This window comes from Sorex fumeus, unplaced genomic scaffold, assembly GCF_029834395.1.
Source record: "Sorex fumeus unplaced genomic scaffold, SorFum_2.1 ptg000043l, whole genome shotgun sequence".
Classification (NCBI taxonomy): Eukaryota; Metazoa; Chordata; class Mammalia; order Eulipotyphla; family Soricidae; genus Sorex; species Sorex fumeus.
Genome location: NW_026606100.1, coordinates 33,446,354 through 33,471,171, shown reverse-complemented (window position 1 = coordinate 33,471,171; position 24,818 = coordinate 33,446,354). Strand labels below are relative to the sequence as shown.

The window sequence follows — 24,818 nt, the reverse complement described above, 5'->3', positions numbered from 1 at the left end:
TGGCCCACAAACCAAAATACAACAAAAGTTAAACACATACAATTTAAAAAAATATTCCGTTGAACAAATACAATTCTAAGGTTAGAAAAATCTCAATATTCACCCAATAAAAAGTTCAATATATCTAAGGGTTAATTTGAATTCTACTTGAATGATAGACCACTCCTTCAGCTCTTCCTCAGTGAGATTTCTTAAAATAACTAAACTATTTCATTGAACTTAGACTTTTGGAATTATCTATATATTCTCCCAGCAAAAGGTTCCTGCTTATGTACACTGAGTAACACTGTAATCTGTACATCAGTAGAGTTAAATATATGTAAAGGATAATTTTCTTTTAAAAAATTAAAAACCAAAATAATTTAGAGTATATTTGGAGAAAAATATAATTTCTATAAAATTCTAGCAAACGGAATTTAAATACTATGAAAATACTCCATGAAAACAAACAGTTCATTTTTCCTCAGAATTTCACAGCTGTGTTCCAACAAATGTAACCCATAAAGCCACACTTAACACAAAACAATGTGTATCACTTGCAATTTTAAAAATAGCAACAGAATTATTTTCAAAACAGAAAACTGTAACATTCAAATTATCTTTTTTAACCAATACTTAGCCAGATATTCAACCTAAGTTACAAAAAAAATTGTAACATTACTATCTCCTTTTCCAACTTCAAGGCAAAAAACAGTATTAACTCAGTGAAACTATCCTTGGTTAATTGGCACTAATTTCTCTAGAAGTAGTAAGTAGGGATTTAGAAGCTTAACTGCAGAAACCAGCGATATCAGTGTATTTTTTTTAAGCCACCAGGTGTCCAAGGATGCAGCTCAATGGTCCAATGCATTCTGGGTCCTATCTCTGGCATTCCAAAATTCAAAAAACATAAACCCCCAAGTTCTAATATTCAACTGGGTTTGGAGAAAACTGTTTTAGGCTGGTTTAAAAATCTTAGATTCTAAATTGAAAAATATCAAAAAATTATCTAGCAACAGACAACTGCTAGATAATTATCTAAGAATATTGTAAACCATCTACTGTCCTCAAGATTCCTGTTTCCAACATAGATTTTAATCAGAGAAAAAAAAGACTGATCAGTATGCCATGTAGGTCAATGACAGACTGAAAGATCCTTTCAAGCAGAAAATCCAGAAAGACATCTAGAACACAGAGATAAGGGTTAGAAATATACCAAAGTCTAATCAGAGAACAAGTTCTAAAACCCTCTACTTAGTTCTATTTTAAAGCAATCAATTCTATTATTAATAAATGAGGCTTTACCATCATTTCTTGTTCAAAGCGCCGGAAGATTTGTTCTCGTTGTTGTTGCAGTTTGCTATTGAGTTGCTGTTGGGCTCTTTGCTCTTCTTTTTGAAGAAATCTTAATTCCCGCAATTCCTGACGTCTGTATCAATTATCAGCAATAACAGAAGACAGCAAAATAATATCTTGAAATAATGCTTTAAAATTTTTTTTAACAATTTTGTAATACTAAAGTAATAGAAGAATAATTCAAATTTTATTGAGAATTTACTTCTTTATTCTTCAGCCTTTTCATAGATGAAGTGAAAACCACTTTTAATTATGTGGTTTCTCTACTCACCTAAGAAACCTTAATTCCTCTGTTTTGGAGTCACTGTCTGTAACTATCTTTGATGTTGTTACACTCACTTCTACACCATCAACCACAAATTTGCGGGTTTTCTTCAATGTTTTCTTTTGTCTTCTAGTTTCCTAAAAAAGATTTTTATTTTACTTGGACTTTGTTATATTGAAAACAGAAAACATGGTCTTCATAAAAGACAGAAAAGGAGCAGTCATTATGGCCATTAACACTATATATAAAAATATAAAGACGAATCTCACCAGTGGAAACAAGTTTTAAAATCTGAAACCTTATCTGTCACATGACTTTAAGATTAAAATAACAATTTTTTTCAATTAAATGATGCATCGTGATGATACACAAGCATCATTTTGTTCCAGTAGGGTCCACCCTCAGCAGAGATGCAAGGACTGGCTGTTGTTCTTGAGAGTTCAAAGCTTAGACGGTGACCGCCACACACACAACCAACAGTGCTGAGAGTATGGGAAATGTGGTAGCAGAGATCAAACTCAAGGTCCAAAATGCTAGACATATGCCCTGCAGCTTGAGCTATGTCATCAATGCCTTGCATGTGTGAGTTTTATGATGCCACATCATAATTAGGTGTAAGTAGTAATGAGTAACTTATGTAAATGACTCATCTGTATAAGTTTTGTATGTAAGCCCTTTTATTGTTCTTTCTTTCACTGGGTAGATTTTGGAAATACCTCTCCCTAAATTTCAGAATCACTGGGGGTGGGAGGGAACCCACTTAAAAATGCATTTGTGGGCCAGAATAGTTCAGCAAGCTAAGCATTTGGAAAGCCCAAGCCAGCTCCCCTGTACAGCACAGTCCCATGTGTACGTATCATCAGGAGCCAGCCCCAAGTCCTGAGCCAGAAGTAGCCCTGTCAGGTGTGGCCCCAAAGCCATTTTTTTCCTAATGCATTTGTGGGGCTAAATAGAAAGTACAGTAGGTAAGGAGCTTGCATTGCACATAGCGAACCCCAGACTGACTTCCAGCACCACACATGGCCCCACAAGCACCACCAAGCATGATCCCTGAACACAAAGTCAGGAAAAAGCCTTGAGCACAGCCAGGTATGGCTCACTGCCCTTACCAATCCCTCAAAAAAAAAAGGTATTCTTAACACTCACCCTTGAAATAATATAAGACAATAAATCTGCCCTGTCAGTAACTAGGAATTTGCATTTTGAAGGGGAAGTAGGTAATTTTTTTAAGATTGCCAGGGAACCAAATGCTGGGAATCAAAAACCTTTCATCAACAATAGTATCAACAGTCCTCCTCATTTGCAGGGACTGAGAAGGTGTGATTTTATAATTACCAGAGAGCATTTCTACTGTACCCAAAAATACTCATCTGCTTGCTACACATTACTTACAATTCTTTATTAGGCACAAACATTTTATTCCTCAGTTGGTATCCTCAGTTGGTATTAGTTTTTATATGCAAATAGAAAGAAATGAAAGTGTAATAGTCCTTGTATTTATTTAATTAGCCATGCCCTAGAGTTCTGTCCCTATGCTCAGTTTACCTAAATTGCTTCTGTTATTTCAATTTTCTCTTCTTAGCAAAAGATCTGGCAACTCAAAGTCGCTAATAGCCCAATAGTATCAGAAACCCATTTTGCCACATCTGCTTATTCTTGGTTCCTGCCTTAGATATAATTCCTCCTTATAACTCTAATGTGCACTCGGATCTTACAATTACATTCTAATACTTTAGATTATAATTTTTTGTTTCATTTCTTTCCCACAACAGTTCTCATGGCAATATAATGGCTATAACCAAAGTGGAAAGACTGGTCATCTATATGGGACAGTATAAATCAAGAGCTGTTTACACTCTTGGGGCCAGAGTGATAGTACAGTGGGTAGGGAGTCCAAAGGTAGGGCCAACCTAAATTCAATCTCTGGCAACCCATATAGACCTGAGCACTGCCAGAGTAATTCCTGAGTGCAGAGCCAGGAGGAACCCCTGAGCATAGCCAGGGATGGACCCAAAATAGAACAAGAGCTGTTTACACTCTAAATGTGCTAAAAAGGAAATCATTCTTTCAGTTTGTCAGTTCCTTCCTATGACTATCAGTTCTTTATAAAATAGTATCCAGGTAAGTTGGGTAAGAACTCAAGTAACACTGAGAACTTATATTATACTGTTAATGCCAACTTGGCTACAATACCTAGGTACTGACTGGGGCAATGGCTCAAAGGGCTGGAAGGACTTGCATGCAGGTTCAATATTCAGCATCGGATGGTCCCTAGAGAACTGCTAGCAGTGACCCCCAATCACCTGAGCACAGGCAGGTATGGCACACACAAAAAAACAAAAATTAAGAAATAAAATGAAACAAACAAACAAAAACCCAGGTAGGTATTATTTTAAAAACAAAAATTAAAAAAAAAAACTGAAAAGACCATCTCCAGAATGTCTGAAAATTTTTTTAATTGGTTGCCTTCCTAGGCCTGCAGAATCTGGCAGGGTGAGTGCTACACAGATTCAGTGCTGTCATTCTAAGGTAGCAGTTCCAAACTAACTTCAAAAAGACAAAATCCCAAACAAGAACCCACGTACACTTACTTGTAAAGATATTGATCCAGTGTCTTTAGTTTTGCTTAGGAAGCTAGAGATGGATAAATTCAAATCAATGCTACCATTATCGGCAGTGGAGCCAGTGCCTGAATCAGTATCATTTTCCTTGTGATTCTCAGATTCGGGAAGGAACATGGTTTCCGTTTTTGTTAAAGCACCTCTTTCTCCCTTATGTTCTGCATCTTCCGAGTTGATATTAATGCTGGGTATTGGAACAGGCTGAGGCTCACTGGGCTGTGAAATGGCAGGGACTTGAGGTTCTGTTTTAACTGGCATTTCACGTGGAACTTCTTGTTCTGTGTCCTTACAAACATCCTGAGTTCTGCCTCCTACAGCCTTGACTTCTACCTCTTCAGCGCCACCCGACTGAGTGGTTTCTTCATCTTCATTTGTCCTTGGTTCCTCAATGGTCTCTACCATGTTCTTTGAATGGTTGGTTAACTGTTCCTCACTTTTACCTTCTACAGACTTTTTATCTAGCACCTTAATGTCAACTAGTTCTTTAGTAGAAACTTCCTTAGTACCACCAGCCTCAGGAGCTGCCAGGGGCTCACTTATTTTCTGGCCGACTTCAGTCATTTCTTTCCGGGCACTAATCTCAGCATCCTCAGCACTGATTTCAACTGCCCTCTGGGCAGCACCTACAGCCTCATTTATTCCCAGCACGGTACTTGAGTTGCTGACCACAGTTCTTTGAGTTTTGTCATCTGTTCCCAATTTCCCCTGTGAGTCTGCATTTGGAAACTCAACTGCATTGCCAATTGCCTGAATATTTGCCTCTTTTTCTCCAGTCTCCTGAGAAACTAAATTTATTGATGAAAGAGCAGTATCTTTAATTTCCTTGGATTTTTTAACCTTATTTTCAAATATTTCTTGCTTGTCCTGATCCCCTTCTTCCTCAGGCTTCCGATTCTGTTCAATTTTTGTTCCTAAAGTTACTACATTATTTTCTTTTCCTTCATGTACTGAATGAACGTCTACTGCTTCTTGATCTCCATGTACTGAATGAACGTCTACTGCTTCTTGATCTCCTGTGTCACGAAGATTTTCAAGCTTGGGTCTCTTTTCCTCTCTTCCATTCTCCTTGGTAACTATTGATCTTTTATGGAGTTCAGTAGCTCCTAAATGAGCATCATTAACATGCTCATTAATACCTTCCACAGCCTTTTCAGGTTCATCAGTGATGGGTTTTTCATTAAGAACTTTGCTGTTAAATTTATCTTCAGAAGTACTATGTTCTGTTTTTTCTGAGACAGATTCCAAAATACAAGCATTCTGTGAAAGTTTATCTTCTTCAGAGCTGGCAATACTGAGGTCAGAGGAGGCGCGCTTACTTGCAGGTATTGGCTAAAAAAGATTTTACACATTGTTTAGTTTTAAAACATGAGATGCTGCTAACACAGTGTTTTATATGTATAAAATGTAATATATTTAATCACAGCTGAAATTATAAAAATTATTGAAAGAACTGACATATCTTTAAATAATGATAAAAATGGATAGCAAGAAGCAAACTTGCTGTAAATCTTAAACTTTAAAATAAAACGTTTTACACCATTAGCCATCAATAAATTCTTAAATTTTAAGATACAATCAACATCTTAAAACCCAGCTTGAAAAATTACCTAAAAGAAATTTTCATTTAAAATACTGACCAAAGAATTTTCTGTTTCTTCATCATCATCTTCCTCTTTTCCATCTTCCACTTCTTCTGTTACTTCAGCCTTTGCCTCTGCAATCAATTCTCGGATTGGTTTGTTGGAGTCAACAGTAACAAAGGGATGCTGGTGATCATTTGAAAAAGAACTTTGTCACTAACAGCTAAAACATTGGTAAAACAACACATAAAACATAATATTATGTGATAAAAATATGAATCATGGATGGGAGATATATACACACATATATTTACACACCAAACAATGTTACCGCTGAAAGGGAGGGAAAGGGGATAGTATGAGAAAAGGAGGTACCTGTAACCCAATCTATACTATTTTTTTGAATATGAAGGAAATATGTCAAAATGGTTACACATTAAACTTGGTAGTAGAGTATCTACAAGTACATGTTTCTTGTCCCCATGTCTGAAACTTAAAATTAAAATTTAAGGTATTTAAATTAGGGCATTATTAGTTCTTGCAAAAAAAATAAATAACAGTACACAGAAACTCTGTACAGTCATTAATTGGAAAGATAGTACCGTGGGTGGGACGCTGGCCTTGCTTGCTGCCAACCCAGTTTCTATCCCTGGCACTGCATATGGCACTTCTGAGCCCTGCCAGGAGTGATCTCTGAGCACAGAGCCAGGAATCAGCCCTGGACATAGCTGGGTATGGATAGTAGCCATAAATAAATAAGTAATAAATATCATCAAAAGAATTACAGAGAGATTTAGAGTTATACTCAGCATTTAATACTGTCACAGAGTAAAGTTTTCAAAAGTGAGGCAATAAAATAAAAAATGTGTCCTGGTGATGAACTTGCTACATGGAATAAACCATTTTTCTCGTACGCAACCTCACCCTCATTGTAAATCACATAAAAATTATCTCATAGTTCCTATCCCCAAGGTATTTTCATTCTAATAACTGAGAAGAAACCAAACTGAACAAAAAAAATTAATTTATTTTAGTAACAACAATCAAGTATCTTCTATAAAGCAAATGTTAACTAACACAAGTACTAACACAATTTCCAGAGGGAATTTCAAAGAAAGAAAGCATACTGAATTCATGGGAAAGTGTATTTTTAATGAGACATTAAAACAATCTTTGGCTTGCTGTTGTCATACTAGTATTACCTGCAATAGTTGAGTTGTATTCCACCTAGAATCCACATTCTTTTCCAAGCACTTTTTAAGAAAGTCCTTAAAATTTGAAGACCTTTGAAATAAAAATTTAACCAAAATATTCATTTTGTTACTAAAATCAAACAAAAAATCAGATAAACGATGCTTGTTTCTTATGCATATAATAGTAGTAATATAACATAAGAGCGCTACTTAATAAGACTATTAATATATCATAAGTTATGAATCATGAGACCAATTTTGACATAAGTAATCAGGTTCACAATTTTAACCATTCAAAATACAGTCAAGTATTCAAAAATCACAATGATTCCATTAAATTCCATATATACACATATGTTTATATACATATGTTGTGTGTATATATCATATATCTATATATACATGTATGTATGTATACATATATATAAACCATATATATCTATATATACATGTATGTATGTATACATATATATAGCAACCATATATATTCTTCACTTTCTCATCATATAGGAAATAATTTTTTAAGCAGGATTCAAATCATTGAAATGTACATTATACGGAAAATGCTAGTTATAAAAGTTGTGCACACAGTCTTTACATATTGAAAATATACCAAAACTCAGTTTTTGATTCACAGCTTTGTAGCATGTCTGTCAAACTACATACCCTTGGGAAAAACAAAAGAATAAAACAATAAAAATGTTTTTTCTTCTAAAGCTTTGTTTACAATGTCTTACCATTTTGAGGGCTGTGCTAATGTAGGGGGCTCTGATTTGGCTATTTTTAGCAGTACTCGCATCGGATTTAACTCATGATGAGGTGGTTCTATCTCAGCCATTTCTATGAGAGTGATGCCCAAGGACCAAACATCGGCTTTGTAATCGTAAGGTCTGTCCTTAGACGTTTCACACATGACTACTTCAGGAGCCATCCTATCAAAACAGAGAATGGAAAGATCTTTAAACTCAGGAAAAATGATGGCAAATCACATAAAAGAGAGTATCACTGATTATATGGCAAATCTCAGGAGTAACAGTAATCACTGTTACAAATAATATCGTAGGTTTATAAAACTGAATACATACCAATATGGTGTGCCAATAAAGGAATCTCTTCTTTGAATTGTCCTTGTATTTTTAGCCGATACTCCAAAATCCGCTTGAAACAAATAATGACAAAAGTATTAATGGTATTCTTTAACCAGCATTTACTATATGCAACATAAGGAAAAGCATTTTTAGTCTTGACTAAGACCATTCTTATTATAGGGTAAAAGGAATAGGGAAATTACATCCCTACCATCCTTGTGACTAACCTTTTTCTGTTACACTCCCTCGAAAAAAAATCTACCAAGGTAAAGATCTCATCAATAAATACTTACTGTCACTTCTTAAATAATTTCAGCAACAAGTCTTCATTTCTCTTCAGAAATGAAATAAAAATAGTAACTTTACTGGAAAGAAGGGGAAAGGTTCGGGCCACAGCTGGAGGTGCTCAGGACTCTCTCCTAGTTCTGGTGGGGCGCAAGAGACCATACAGGCTTCTGAGAATTGAACCTGGGTTGGTCTTGTGTAAGGGAAATGCGTTCCACATTGTATTATCTCTGGCTACAAAACAGGACTTAAAAATAAATGTCAAAAAAAAAAAATAGATGTCAACTAACATTATGTATTACAATCAAATTCAAAGACTTTTTTTCTATGGTGTGAAAAAAAGTACGCCAAATTATCTCATGCCATATGTGTACTACTTTTAAAGCTTCTTATTTTATGTGACACAGTTTTCAAAATCAAATACATACTAAAATCGTACTCAGAGCCTGACAAAGAATGTACACTCAAATGGCAGTTACTAATATTAATTATATCCATAACTTTAACCTTTATGATATTTTATTGGTAAAACTTAAATCCTGACTTGTATTTAAATTATCTGTGTCCTTTGCATACAACTCTTAAGGGCAATATGATGTACACCTTCTGTGTACACCTAACAAAGTGTCAGAGAAATGGAAGGTTCTCTATAATCACAAATCAATAAAACATAAATTACAGTTGCTTAAAATGTCAACTTTAGTTGTTTTGAGCTGTCAAAACTACTTTGGCATTACTAAATCTTCAATAATATACTTTTTTTTATAGGTCTGAATCCTTTTACACAAAAGCATGCTCCTGAATTCAAATTAGATTTTTAATATACTTCTAGAAAAACAGGCATTGTAAAGGGATCAAAACTCTAACATATTTTAAAATACTGAGTCTTTTAAAAAAATTGTAAGACAAAAATGTAACATAAAAGTCAGATCAAAGAGGATTAAAGATATGAATCCATAAGGTACATAGAGGAAAATGTATGCAGAACTCTCCACGACATTGAAGCTAGAAACATCTTTAAGGATGAAACAGCACTGACCATGCAAGTGGAAGCAAACATAAACAAATGGGACTATATCAACCTAAGAGGCTTCTGCACTTCAAAAGAAACAGTGACCAAAATACAGAAAAAGCCCACAGAATGGGAAAGAATATTTACCCAATACCAATCTGATAAGGAATTAATATCCAAGATATACAAGATACTAGTAGAATTGTACAAGAAAAACACCTCCAACCCCATCAAAAAATGGGGAGAAGAAATGAACAGAAGTTTCCTCAAAAAAGAAATACAAATGGCCAAAAGGGACATGAAAAAATGCTCCACATCGCTAGCTATCAGGAAGATGCAAATCAAAATAACAATGAGATATCATCTCACACCACAGAGACTGGCACACATTCAAAAGAACAAAAGCAACCAGTGCTGGTGTGGATGTGGGGAAAAAGGGACACTCTTTCACTGTTGATGGGAATGCCCACTAGTCCAGCCTTTCTGGAAAACAATATGGACAGTCCTTCAAAAACTAGAAATTGAGCTTCCATATGACCCCGCAATACCACTTCTGGGAATATATCCCAAGGATGCAAAAAAGCACAGTAGAAATGACATCTGTACCTATATGTTCATTGCAGCACTGTTCACAATAGCCAAAATCTGGAAACAACCCAAGTGCCCTAGAACAGATGACTAGTTAAAGAAACTTTGGTACATCTACACAATGGAATACTATGCAGCTGTCAGGAGAGATGAAGTCATGAAATTTGCTTATAAATGGATAGACATGGAGAGTATCATACCAAGTGAAATGAGTCAGAAAGAGAGGGACAGACATAGAAGGACTGCACTCATTTGTTGAGTATAAAACAATATAACATGAGGCTGACACCTAAGGATAGTAGATACATGGGACAGATAGACTGCTCCATAGCTGGAAGCCTGCCTCCTGCGCAAAGAGGAGAAGGCAGCTAGAATATAAAAGGGATCACTAAGAAAAAGATGGCTGGAGGAATCAGTCGGGATGGGAGATGTGTGCAGAAAGTAGATAAAGGACTAAACATGATAGCCTTTCAGGGTTTGTATTGCAAACCATAATGCCCAAAAGTAGAGAGTATGAGGAATCATGTCTGCCATGGAGGCAGGGGGAAGGTGGGAAAGGGGAGGTATACTGGGGATATTGGTGGTGGGAAATGTGCACTGGTAGAGTGATGAGTGTTTGATCATTGTGATTGTAACCCAAACTTGAAAGCTTGTAAATATCTCATGGTGATTCAATAAATTAAAAAAAAAAATGTAACATCAGTCAGAAGAATTCCAGGGGCCAGAGAGTGCAGGGGTTAGGTGCATTATCTTGCATGTGGCTGACCTGGTTCTATCCCTACTACCACATGATTTCTCAAGCGCTATCAGGCATAGTCCTGAAGGACGCCAAGCATGCCGAGTGTGGGCCTGGAGACCCCAAGCATGCCAAGTGTCATCCTGTAGGCTCTGAGCATGTTAGAGGCCCCAAACACTGCCAGGTGACCTGGTAATCCACAGCACCACAGACTCCTCACATTTAACTGGCAGGCTTCTTGGCTGAGAATGATCGTCAGGTCCCAGGGAATGTTGGAGAGATAAGATGGTATAGGGGTTAAGATCGCCAGTACCAAATGGTCTCCTGAGCATGACTAGGTAGAGTACTACAGCTCCCCTGAGAACCACTAGGTATGAACCTGGAGGGCTCTAGTGACCTGGGTAATCTCTGGAAACACAGGTTATTGTTAGTTTTTTTTTTCCTTTTTGGGTCACACTGGTGATGCACAGGGGTTACTCGTGGCTCTGCACTCAGGAATTACTCCTGGCAGTGCTCAGGGGACCATATCATATGCTGGGAATCGAACCTGGGTTGGCCACATGCAAGGCAAATGCCCTACCCGCTGTGCTATTGCTCCAGCCCCATTATTGTTAGTTTTAATCAAAATACCATCTCCAGAGTATAAGACTAAAGACTAAACCATGAGAAAGGAACCCCTTGGACAAGAGTTTAAATTGGCAGTTTTATGCAAAATAAACAGAGCTGAGGGGAGGGGGGCATGGCAATGAATTTCAGATAAATTTCACCCAGTCAGAATCAGCTTGGATCTGCCAAGGATCCCTCCTAGATAATGCCTGAGCAGTGACCCTAAGGGAGGGGGGTCTTGGAAAAATTCCTGTAAGATCAGCTTTGAAGAAGCAAGCAGCATCCACTCTCCACCATGCCTGTCTACTCTGGGGCATGACTAGTTCCTATTCTGTTGTGGAGTACACTCCATTCCTGGGAGTAGCCTCCATCCTACCTTGGAGAGTGTGATTCCTTTTACTTTATGATATGATAATTTCTCCTCTCTTTCTCTCTGGAAGAACCTGTGTTCACATTTGGAGTTCATCCCATCCTCTCCTCCCCTCCCCTCTCCTCTCCTCTCTTCTCTCTCTCTCTCTCTCGACTTACTGTCTATACTGGGGGCTTCTCTGAGTCCTGACGGCCCCAGGCACCTCACTGCAGAGGTTGTGTGGACCAAACAAGACGGTCTCTCTACTACCTCTCCTGAGCCCCACATACCCACTATCAATACCACTGTGACACATGTCTTAAATACAGTATCTGTACAAAAATTTAAAGAGAAAAAGAATTAACCTATTTTTGAAAAGTTTGCCTTTTAAAAGTGAAAATTCATTTTTCTTGTTTTCTTTTATTAAATGTCCTTATATTAAGTGCCTATACTTAGTAATTTTGGGAACTAATGAATTATTATTTATCCAAAGAAATATTTAGGAAATTAACTATTTAGGAAGTTAACTCTTCACACTGTATATACTGGAGTCATGAAAAGAAATTAAGTCCTTTACATGCAGAGAGAAGTCTCAGAGCACAAATTCAAATGTATTGCTCAAGTAATTAAACTTACCCAACTTAATATCTCCATCTAAAGTAAAAAGAATGTTGCCAGCCTTTAGATCTCTGTGGATAATTTTGTTATCATGTAAGTAGTTCAATGCCTCTAAAGTCTGTTTACAAACTACTTGTATTTGGGACTCAGTTAATGGTCTCTCCAGTTCTGTTGAGAAAAAGTAAACAAATCTGCATTTTAGTACAATGAAAACAAACCAGCAGACTTTAAACCTTTATCATCAGTATAAGGATCATACACCCAAAAGAACCAACTAATTAGAAACATAATTTTTTTTAAAGAATCAGATAGTGAATTTTTTAGTAAGTACTACATGCCTACAAAGATTTATTTTCTAACATTATATTGAACATTTTATCTTAGAACTATAAATAAGAATACTAAAATAAGTTAACTGTTTTAACTGTTTTTAAGATTTTTTTTACCAAATCACTGTGTTATAGACCCTTAGTAAGCTGTTCATGATTAGGTTTCAGTCATACAGTGTTCCAACACCCATCCCTCCACCAGTGTACATTTCCCAGCACCAGTAGCCCCCGTATTGCAAACTAAAATAAGCTAATCTTTCATTGATTTTTACTCAAGTGATACAGGTATACAAACGCATGAATGCTTAAAATTCTTTTATTTATTTTATTAAGTATAACTTAAAAATAAACATAACGAAGAAAAAGGTATTTACCGAGCATCACAGCATCCACTGCTCCACCCGCACAAAATTCAATCAGGATCTGAAGGTAAATAAAGAGAATGATCTATCCAGCACAACACTTAGTATTCTTTCTTCAATTTAGTTTAAAAAAAAAAAAAAGACAGGGAAACAGCTATCAAATAATCTAGGTTATAAAAACACTATTATGCTGACCATAAGGATTTCTTAGTCAAAAAAGTTAAAATTCTTACCAAGAGACAGCTGAGAAAACCCCCCAAAAAAACATTTTGTGGAAGTACATGTGTTTTCATCAAAAATTACCATTTTTAATGTCTCTGATTCTCTAAAATTATTAAAAACAACTTTTTGATAAATGGTACTATTATATCTATTTCATCACTAACTGATTCTATTCTCACTTTTTTTTGAACTTTTATTAGTGAAACACCATGAGGTACAGTTGTAGATTTACAAATTTTTGTGCTTTGAGTTTCAATTATACAAAAAATATGGAATGCTTCACAAATTTGCATGTCATCCTTGCGCAGGGGCCATGCTAATCTTCTCTGTATCGTTCCAATTTTAGTATATGTGCTGCCGAAGCAAGCACTCTCTTCTCACTTTTAGGGCAACTACTGTGATTGTGATTTAAATAATCAAATATGCCTTAACTTTACAAATATGAATAAATTTTAAAGGCTTCATTTAGTTGACATATACATTTAGTTGACATATATATTACACAAACTATATTTGCATATGTTACATAAACCTTCAGAGTCTAACTTACTTAATTCTTCCTGATAAGGGCCAGAGAGCTAGTATAGTGGGTAGGCCTAGCATGTGGCCAACCTGGGTTTGATTCCCAGCACCCCAAAGAGTCCCCTAACCACTGCCTGGAGTGATCTCTGAGCTCAGAACCAGGAATAAACCCTGAGCACTTCCAAGTGTGGTCCCAAAACAAAGCAAAATCTTTTCCGAATAGAAGCCTTCTTTGTCTTCTCTGATACATATGCCATGAACTTTTTTCCTTTTTTCATTTCTACCACAATGAACAACGAGAGGACAGTGCTACAGTGCTACCACAATTTTAATTCTTTGACTAATTAGTATATATCTTTCCCAGTACATTACACACAACTGTCTAATTTTTATTTTAAAATAGTCTCATGTAAAGATCTGATCTATTGGGACTGGAGAAACAGTACAGTGGGTAGAGCACATGCCTAGCATGCAGCAGACTGGGGTACTATCATTGGAATCCCGTATGGTCCCACAAGTAGAGATCCCTGAGTGCTGGGAGAAACCAAGAGTAAACCCTGAGCACTCTTAGGTATGGCGCTGAATAAATAAATAAAAACCCATAAACTTATCTATTAACTAGTCTAGGAGCTTATTTCCATTACAATCTCTAAAAATATTATAAAGCATTTCTTAAAGTGGGGGGCAGTGGAATAAAGCGGGAAGGGCAATATACCCTGAGGTGCCTGGTGCACACGAGGGGCACTTTCTGTTTATTCACTTAAAGAAGTCGATTTCCTGGTGGCCATTAAGTGGTCCTTTTTCTGAAAACGGAGCAGCAAGCCAAATAAGTAGTTGTATACAACTCTAGAGTTGCACATTAGAACACAACTGTAATTTTTTAAAATTCTGTATTGTAAATTGTATAGTATTCTGCCTTTATTTTCCCCCTTGTAGGAATTTTTTCCCTTTCTTTTTAATTGAATCACCATGGGATACACAGTTACAAAGTTGTTCATGACTGAGTTTCAGTCATACAATGTTCCATCACTCAGGGTTGGAGCAATAGCACAGTGGGTAGGGCGTTTGCCTTGCACACCACAGACCCAGGTTTGATTCCCAGCATCCCATAAGGCCCCCCGAGCACTGCTAGGTGTAATTTCTGAGTGCATGAGCCAGGAGTAACCCCTGTGCATTGCCGGTGTGACCCAAAAAGCAAAAAAAAAAAAAAAAAAAAAAAAAAGTTCCGTCACCCATCCCTTCACCAGTGTACATTTCCCACCAACAATGTCCCCAGTTTCCCTTCTGCTCCACCTCCCCTACCTCCCCACAGCCTGTCTCTCTGGAAGCTTTCTCTCTCTCTCTCTCTCTCTCTCTCTCTCTCTCTCTCTCTCTCTCTCTCTCTCCCCTCCCTCCCTCCTCTCCCCTCCCCCCCTTTTTGGGCATTACAGTTTGTAATACAGGTGCTAAAAGGTTATCATGTTCATCCCTTTACCTACTTTCAGCACTCAGTTCTTTTCCCAAGTGATCATTTCCAACTACCTTTGTCAGAGTGGTCCCTTTATCGGAGCTGCCCTCCTCCCACCACTACTAGTGACAAGCTTCCAACTGTAGACCATTCCTCCCAATCCTTGTTTCTAATGTTGCTGGATATTAGTCTCATACTGGTTTTTTTTTTAATATCTCAGAAATGAGTCCAATCATTCTATGTCTGTCCCTCTCCCTCTGACTTATTTCATTCATCATGTAGTACCCTGCTTTCCTCCTACCAGTATAGTAAAGTTTATAGATTTCTGACAATTACACATTAATTTTCAAATTCATTGTATTATTTGAAAAAATAAATTGAAAGTTAGATGACTACTTATTCTAGTTGGCTTATAAGTCTAACTGTCTTATTCAAACTCCCACCTAGCAGTATCAGGATCAAAAATCAACAAAAATTAGTTCTCAATCTGTGCTTAGTGCTTTCTAAAAATGAACTTATTATACAGAAAGGCTTTGCCACTGCATCATATACCAAATACATAAAAGAAAAATAGTTTTTATTTCTAGTATCTTTTGCTTTGGGGCTGGAGCGATAGCACAGAGGTAGGGCGTTTGCCTTGCACACAGCCAACATGGCCGACCCGAGTTCGATTCCTCCGCCCCTCTCGGAGAGCCCGGCAAGCTACCGAGAGTATCTCGCCTGCACAGCAGAGCCTGGCAAGCTCCCCATGACGTATTCGATATGACAAACACAGTAACAACAAGTCTCAAAAAATGGAGACGTTACTGGGACTGCTCAAGCAAATCGATGAACAACGGGAGGACAGTGTTTGTTTTCTGTTTGTTCTTGAATACTAAGAGAAACCAGGCTTTGCCATGCGGGCGAGATACTCTCGGTAGCTTGCCAGGCTCTCTGAGAGGGGCAGAGGAATCGAACTCAGGTAGGCCGCGTGCAAGGCAAACGCCCTACCTGCTGTGCTTCTGATATGCCAAAAACAGTAACAAGCCTCACAATTTGTTGTGAGATGTTACTGGTGCCCACTCGAGCAAATCGATAAACGGGAGGAAGGACAGTGCTACAGTGCTACTAAGAGAAACAAAAACTTTCATGAAGTTGCATAAATGTAAATTATAAACAAGATAAGATCCTTCATTTCATAATTTAGAAAAATCTACTATTTTTAATCAAGTTTCTTCATTTGGGTCTAATGTCAACCAATCATGAATATGGTACAATTTGAAAAATATATCTGAGTATTTGTAGAAGCTAAGGATAATTAAGTCATTAATGACTCTATCACCAGCAGATCAACTCTTCTTCAGTAACAATAACAATAAATACCCAAACAGGAGAATCGACACATAACATAGACTTTTGTAACTTATAAACCTCTTTTGAAAAATTAACTCATTGTAGCTACTCCTGTAGATCCATTGAAAACACTTACCCAAAGATTGTTCTCGTAATAGAAGGCATCTAGAAGTTTGACTATATTGGGATGATCACAAGATGCTAATATGTCGATCTCAACCATGTAATCTTCAAGTTCTTCTTCAGATTTTGTATCAATCACCTTTGCTGCAGCTAAAACATTGGTCTCTTTATTCTGAGCCTAAACATGAAAAGTATTCAAAGTGTCACATATTTGATGCATGCTCATTTTTTTCAAACTTTTCTTTGGCAAGTTTTTCTTAAAGTAGTAGTTTTAGGTATACAGAAAAGTTAACTGAAAGTGCAGAGAATGCCCACTACTCCCCACCTCTACACAACCTTCCCCCATCAATAAGTCATACCAGAGTGGAATATAGTATAGCCGATGAACCTACACTAAAACATCGTTATCTCTCAAAGCCTGTAGTTAAGATTCACCCTTGGTGCACATTCTACAGATTTTGCAAATGTACCACCACTAGAATATCATACAGAATAGTCTATACTAAAAACCTTCTATTCCTCTCTCCTCTATGCTCCTATTCATTCCTCCCTTCTTCCTAACCCTTTGCCAACACTGATCTTTCTAGTGCCTCCAGAGTTTGGTTTCTTTCAGAAAGTCATATTGTTGAGACAGCAGGTAGCCTTTTCAGATTCTCTGACTTAGTAACATACATTCTGAGTTTGCCTATTTATTTTCATGACTCAGTAGCTCATTTCTTTTTGGCACTGAATAGGAATTCATTTTAATTTTATCTATTCAGCTACTGAACGCCACTTTGGTGATTTTCGAGTTTTTATCAACTATGAATATAATAGTTTAGGTATCTGAGTGAACGTAAGTTTTTGACTCCTTTGGGTAATTATCAAATTTACACATAAATACTAGGACTAAATCATTTAGGTCCTAAATACTAGGACCCTTTTTGGGTCACACCCAGCAATGCTCAGGGGTTACTCCTGGCTTTGCACTCAGGAATTACTCCTGGCAGTGCTCAGGCGACCATATGGGATACCGGAGATTGAACCCAGGTCAGTCGCGTGCAAGGCAAACGTCCTACCCGTGGTGCTATCACTCCGGCCCCATCATCTGATTTCTTAAAGTCTGTAATACTGACATTCTCTCAATATTGCCAATACTGACATCTGTATTCCCACTTTCAATTAATGACAGTCCCATTCTCCATCCTCACCAGCATTTGCTGTGAGTTTAGGCTTTGTCATTCATATAGCAGTATGTCCTTTCGGCAGTGGGAAGCATCTTTCAATATGCCAAAATATCTGTATATCTTTATTTTTATTCCTACCCCTTCCTTCATTGTTGCTACCATGCTTCCTTTACAATGTCTGAAGGTTGCACACAAACCTAATGTGATCCTTGCACGGTTTTTGAGCCGTGAAGCTCTCTGGGGTCATACATTAAGCTAGTGCAGCCAACCTAGGTTTAATCCCCAGCACCCCATGTGATCCCCCAATCCCCGCCAGGAGTGATCACTGAGCGCAGAGACAGAAGTAAGCCCTGAGCGCTGGATGGTATGGCCCAATGGTCTAGTGCTTGCATACTCGACCACAGTGCCACTGAGGCTCACACTTCCTTCCGTTCCAGTGTTTACACCTGTGCTCAACAGAGGTCAACTTCCTGGACATAGTATTTACCTATCATTTTGTTTTAGTTGTAGTGCTCCCCTTTTTTTTATTGGTGATAGGGTGTTTGCCTTGCACTCGGCCGAACCAACCAACCTAGGTTCAATTCTACCGCCCCTCTCGGAGAGCCCAGCAAGCTACCGAGAGTATCTCACCCGCACGGCAAAGCCTGGCAAGCTACCCGTGACATGTTCAATATGCCAAACACAGTAACAACAAGTCTCAAAAAATGGAGATGTTACTGGGCCTACTCGAGCAAACTGATGAACAACAAAAGGACAGTGACAGTGACAGTGACTCACACACCTGACTACAGTGCAGTTGGAAATCAGTTGCAGTACCAGGAACAGCAGAACTGCCAGCACTGAATTCCGTACATGAAGCAACATCGGAGATTTGAACTCATTATCAGAAACGTGCAAAGCAGAGTTTGAAGTCGCAGCATGCCCTATGTTTGAAGACTTAGCCCACCTGTATATCTTCTTTGGTGAGATGCTGTCTGTATATTACCTTTGTCCTTTTTTTAAAAATTACTGATTTTCTGATTATTGAACTTTAGGGCTTTTAGGGCTGGAGCGATAGCAGAGCAGGTAAGACGTCTGCCTTACACGCTGCTGACCAGGCCGACCCGGGTTCAATTCCTCCACCCCTCTCAGACAGCCCGGCAAGCTACCGACAGTATCTCGCCCGCACAGCAAAGCCTGGCAAGCTCCCCGTGACGTATTCGATATGCCAAACACAGTAACAAGTGTCACAATGGAGACATTACTGGGCCCGCTTGAGCAAATCGATGAACAATGGGAGGACAGTGCTACAGTGCTATATATGTGTGTGTGTGTACACACATATATATATATATTAACAACACCTTATCAATGTCTTTTACCTATCTTTTTTCCCAATGGTTTATCCTTCTATTTGCTTGACAAACTTCTTTTTAAAGAGCCTAAACAAGGCCAGAGTGATAGTACAGTGTGTGGGCATTCACTTACTTGCAAGCAGCCAACCTAGGTTTGATCCCCAGCACCCCATGTGATCCCCCAATCCCCGCTAGGAGTGATCACTGAGCGCCGGGAGGTATGGCCCCAAAACAAAAACAAAAATTAAAGGAAAAAAAGGAGAAGATAACCTAAACATAAATGCTATCTTACTTCTATTCTACTTAAGGGGGAAAGTACAAATAAACTATTAAAATATAAAATATTTTAATCATTTAGAACTATTATGCTATTATCTTTTCAAAGAGTTCTTCTGAACATATTTAGACCCAAAGAAAGTTACTATTTATCTACATTCTAGTTCATACATTAAAAAGTCAAATACTTTCTACTTAAATTTGATCCCTGAGCCACTCACACACTCAAGAGTTATCTAATGTCTGTGTTTTTCCATACAGTATCATTTTCTGGCTCTCACAAGCCTGGATGGAGTGGGGAGATAGCTCAGAGTTGTGAGTGTAAGCCTGGTACATGCCAGGCCCTGAGATCAATCGCCCGATTCCTTCAGCACTACTATGTGTAGCTCCAGCAGCCCCGAGTACCATCATGGTAGCCTTGTGGCCAGGCCACCCCATGCTCAAGTGGGAGCGCTGAGCTATCATTAGACTTCTACACTAGGCCAAGCACTGCTCAGAGTGAGCTTCATACCCGACCTCCCTCCTACTGAGCTCACTGGCAGCAATACAACACCCAGGCAACAGACAACACCTGATGAACAACAACACTAAGGAACCCAGCAGTAAAAGATCCTCTCCATGTCCAAGGGGCTACAAATTACAATGTCTGGGGGCCAGAGAGCTAGCTCAATAGAATGGAGAGCATGGTTTTCATGTGGGAGGCCCAGATTTGATCCCTGACACCCTGTGGTCCCCATGCATCACCAAGAGTAACTTCCCATAAAAAAAAAAAAATTGAGGCGTCAGGGTAAGTCAGCAAGCATGACCAGGTATGGCCCCAAAACTTAAAACAGTCAAGTGTCTACTGTCACGAGTACAATTTTCACTCTGTCTCTCCTCCCTCTCCATCCAGAACTGAGAGAGGGCCTCTGTCTGAGCCACATTCCTGACCCTCTTCTTTTACAGTCACATCTGCTATGCTGAGGCTACTCCCAGCCTGTGTTCAGGGTCACTCCTGGCTTGCTCCGAGGACTATGGGGGGGCTGGGATTCAATCCCTGCTTCCTGCAGGCAAAGCATGCACTCCACCCATTGAGATATCTCTCCAGCCATAGTTTTGTTACTCTTAAAAAGATACTCTAAGGCCAGGGAAGTAGTTCAAAGGGCTGCAGGGCATGCTATGAGGTACAGGACCCCTGTTTCAGGTCTGCATGACATGCACTACACTGGGAGCAACTCTAAGCAATACTGAAAGTAGCATCTGAGCACCACTAACTGTGACCTAAGAAAAGAACAGGAAGAGAAAGATACTAGAGCTGGACCAATAATATTTAGAGTTTATCTTCCAGAGGATGAAGAATGCAGTAAAAGAGGAGCCCCTCTCCAACCATTTTAATCTATCACATGGAGAGGAAGTGTCCTTGAAGAACACTGTGAAATATGAACCTCGATATGAACCAAGGACACTAAGGAGTCAAAAATCACTCAGGTTCTAAATAAGGCAAATTTCTACAATCTACTTGTTTTGCTCATTTTAGCAATGGTTTTTTCCACACTGTCCATAGAATTAATACCCTCCCTCAATAAAACTACTCTATTTCACAGACATGCACACACACACACTTGGAGACACACACACACACACACACACACACACACACACACTCCTAAAAGCTATCAAAAGTAAAACTGACTACAAAAGATCAGAGAAAACAAATATAACAATATTTTTAAGTTAATATTTTAAGTCAAAAGACAATAAATGTAGGGATCAGAATGATGGTACAGTGATAGGACACTTGCCTTACATATGGCCAACCTCAGCTCAATCCATTGAACTACACAGGGTACCCTGATCTCCCCAAGCAAAATGAATAATAAAATAAGTAATAAAATAATAAATAATAATAAACTGGAAATAAAAATTATGCATGGATAAAAAGATCTGATGCCACATAGATGTTAATTTTCTAAAACAAATTTATCAACTCAATAAAATCTCAACAATGAAATAGTACAGTGCATAAGACTCTTGTCTTTTTTGTTTTTTTTTTTGCTTTTTGGGTCACACCCGGCGATGCAAGGTATTGTTACTCCTGGCTCTTCACTCAGGAATTATTCCCGGCAGTGCTCAGGGGACCATATGGGATGCTGGGAATCGAACCCAGGTCTATCGCATGCAAGGCAAATGCCCTACTCACTGTGCTATCATTCCAGCCCCGGCACTTGTCTTTCATGTGATCAACCCACGTTCAATCCTTGGCACTACATATGGTTCCCTGAGTCCAACCCAGAGTGACCCCTGAATGCAGAGACAGGAGTAAGCCCTGAACACTGCAGGATGTGTCCTCCCCCATCTCCCCCCCAAAAGCACTAAGAGGCAAGAATATAATATTTTTGAAGAACAAGGGGAGTTTATAGCAGAGACTTATTTTAATGCTTTACAATGAAGGGCATCTGCCTTGCAAGTAGCCGGTCCGGCCGACCCAGGTTCAATTCTTCCGCCCCTCTCGAAGAGCTGGCAAGCTACCGAGAATATCTCGCCCGCATGGCAAAGCCTGGCAAGCTACCTGTGATGTATTTCATATGCCAAACACAGTAACATCAAGTCTCACAATGGAGATGTTACTGGGCCCACTCAAGCAAATCGATGAACAACGGGAGGACAATGAAGAGAGTAGGAAAATGGTATAAGAATTTAAAAAAAATAAACAAAAACAGATCAGTGAGAAAACAGATCGCAGAAACTAACATGGGTTATGTGACAGGGCACTGTAGAAAAGTGGAAAACAGTCCCCTAAATCCAGTGCTATGTTCTGGTATAATGAGTAACCACATTGATACAAAAATAAAATTGAACCCTTAACTCATACCATCTGCAAAAATCTTTGTTATATAAACTTGGTTAGCAGCAAAAGTTGTTTTTTTGTTTTTTGTTTTTTGGGTTTTTTTGGGGGGGGTTTGGGGCCATACCAGATGACAGACGGTGCTCAGAGCTTACTCCTAGCTCTGTGCTAAGGGATCATTGAGCAACCACACAGGGTGTCAGAGACTGAACCTGGGTCAGGCGCATGCAAGGCAAGTACCTTATCCACTGTAATATCTCACCAACCCCAGAGAAAGCAGTTTTAGAAGATAATTTAGGAGATTATTTTCATGATCCTGGAACAGGAATCTTTTAAACATGATACAAAAGCATTAAAAAGAAAAAAACAACTTGAACTACATAAAGGTAAAGGTAAAGGTAAAGGCCCTCCCGTTGATCGTCGATTTGCTCGAGCAGGCCCAGTAATGTCTCCATTGGAGACTTTGTTGTTACTGTGTCTGACATATCGAATACTCTCGGTAGCTTGCCGGGCTCTCCCTGTGACGTATTTGAACTACATAAAAAATCAAGAATTTCTTGTTCAAGGTCAGAAAAGGAGCTCAATGGGATGAGCGTATGCTCTGCAATGCAAGTCACCTAAGTTGGGAGTTAGGAGTGGCTGAAGCACTGCCAGATGTGGCCCCAAAATCAAAAACAAAAGGACAAATTAATTTCCTGCTGTTCATAAAAAAAATCACAGCAAAAATTAAAAAAAACAACAGAATTGAAATATATTTGCAAAGCTATAGCCAATAAATGGCTAAACTCCAGGGTATGTTATTAATAAGAAAAAGACACAGGCATATGAATACGTGACTTAAACATAAAAAAGATCCAAATTACCAATAACCAATAAAAATAATTTATCATTAGTAGTCAAAGAAAGAGGATTAAAAACACAATGAAAAATAAAACATAATCAGGGACCAGGATAGTACAGCAAGTAGGACGCTTGCCTTGCACACGGCCAATCTGGGTTCTATCCCTAGTATCCCATATAGTCCCCTGAGTTTGCCAGGAATAATCCCTAAACACAAAGGCAGGAGTAACCCCTGCGCACCACTGAGTGTGGCCCCAAAACCAAAACTTAAAAAATTTTTTAAATAAAACAGCATTTTAAAATTTTAAATTTTTGTTTTTGTTTTGGGGCAACATCTGGCAATGGTCAGAGGTTACTCCTCAGGGAATAATACAGGGTACTGGAGATCAAACCAGATTGGCTTCACGTAAGGCAAGTGCCTTACATATTGTACTATCCCTCCAGCAAGAAACATTTTCTGATGGGGCCAGAACAATATAGTATAGAGTAAGGTGCTGGGCTTAAAATAAGCCAACCTGAGTTAGAACCTGACACCACATAAACACTGCCAGCAGTGACCCCTGAGCACAGAGCCAAGAGTGGCCCCAGAGCAGCATCAGGTATGGCCCAAAAACAAATTAAAAATGATCACAATGCCAATGTTGGCAAAATACAAAGAGAGAAAATTTTCATCCACAGCCAGTTGAAATGCAAATTGATATAGTTTGGCAGCATCTAGTAAAATTAAAGATACACTATATTATAACTCTTTTGGAAGTATCTAGTAAAATTGAAGATATACTATTCTATAACTCTTTTGGAAACATCCAGCAAAATTAGAGATACACTATTCTATAATGCAGAAATTCTACCCTAAATTTAGTCTTAGTGAAACTCATGCATATACATATTAATCAGTATGGTATATAAAAGCCCCAAACTGGAGAACAATATTATTCATTTAAGTACAATGTTAAATAACCAGTGATTCTTTTTTTGGGGGGGGGGCTTTTTGGGTCACACCCGGAGATGCACAGGGGTTACTCCTGGCTTTGCACTCAGGAATTACTCCTGGCGGTGCTCAGGGGACCATATGGGATGCTGGGAATTGAATCCGGGTCGGCCACGGGCAAGGCAAATGCCCTACCCACTATGCTATCGTTCCAGCCCCTAACCCAGTGATCCTTATAGAAAGGAATTCTATGCAACAATAAAATTAACTACAGCTCTAAGTAATAACAAAGATGAACCTCACAAATAAATGCTGACACAAAAGAAAACATTCAATATGATTCCATTCATGGTCATGAAGTTCAAGTATATACAAATCGTAGCTTGCATTATTTAGGAATAGAGACCTAGATGCAAACTATAAAGAAATTAATAACTATGGACTAGAGCAATAGCACAGCAGACAGGGCACTTGCCTTACACACAGACAACAAGGTTTGGTCCTCAGTACCCCGAATGGTACCCCAAGGAGGCCAGGAGTGACTCCTGAGGAGTTAGTCCTGAGGACTGCCACGTGTGCTGGAAGGAAGGAAGGAAGGAAGGAAGGAAGGAAGGAAGGAAGGAAGGAAGGAAGGAAGGAGTAAAAGATAAGGTAATTGTTTCTTTTATGGGAAGAGGGAGATCAATTCAGGGAGGAGATGGGAAAGACTCAGGGGTTCTGGAAAAATTCCTGAAATCTAAGGATGTACTCTATAAAGAACTCACATAACCATCAACAATAACCAAAAAAAAAAAAAAAGGAACCCAATTTTTTTCATGGAAAAAAGACTTCTCT

General features: G+C 38.5%; 1 protein-coding gene and 1 non-coding gene across 3 annotated transcripts in view; both read right to left on the bottom strand.

Annotated features, from left to right (window-relative positions):
• The window catches only part of SLK (STE20 like kinase), a 53,038-nt gene that overhangs the window by 22,943 nt on the left and 5,277 nt on the right, over positions 1-24,818 (bottom strand). For both annotated transcript variants that reach the window (XM_056120365.1, XM_056120366.1), the window contains exons 2-11: positions 16,627-16,791; positions 12,980-13,028; positions 12,295-12,444; positions 8,080-8,152; positions 7,732-7,926; positions 7,004-7,085; positions 5,859-5,987; positions 4,192-5,550; positions 1,607-1,737; positions 1,285-1,408 (exon numbers count right to left, since the gene is read on the bottom strand). In XM_056120365.1, coding sequence (XP_055976340.1) covers positions 1,285-1,408; positions 1,607-1,737; positions 4,192-5,550; positions 5,859-5,987; positions 7,004-7,085; positions 7,732-7,926; positions 8,080-8,152; positions 12,295-12,444; positions 12,980-13,028; positions 16,627-16,791 — 2,457 coding nt within the window. The remainder of the gene's footprint in view (positions 1-1,284; positions 1,409-1,606; positions 1,738-4,191; positions 5,551-5,858; positions 5,988-7,003; positions 7,086-7,731; positions 7,927-8,079; positions 8,153-12,294; positions 12,445-12,979; positions 13,029-16,626; positions 16,792-24,818) is intronic.
• Positions 13,453-13,559, bottom strand: LOC130030000 (U6 spliceosomal RNA). Its single transcript, XR_008793432.1, has one exon. It is a non-coding gene; the product is annotated as a U6 spliceosomal RNA (small nuclear RNA).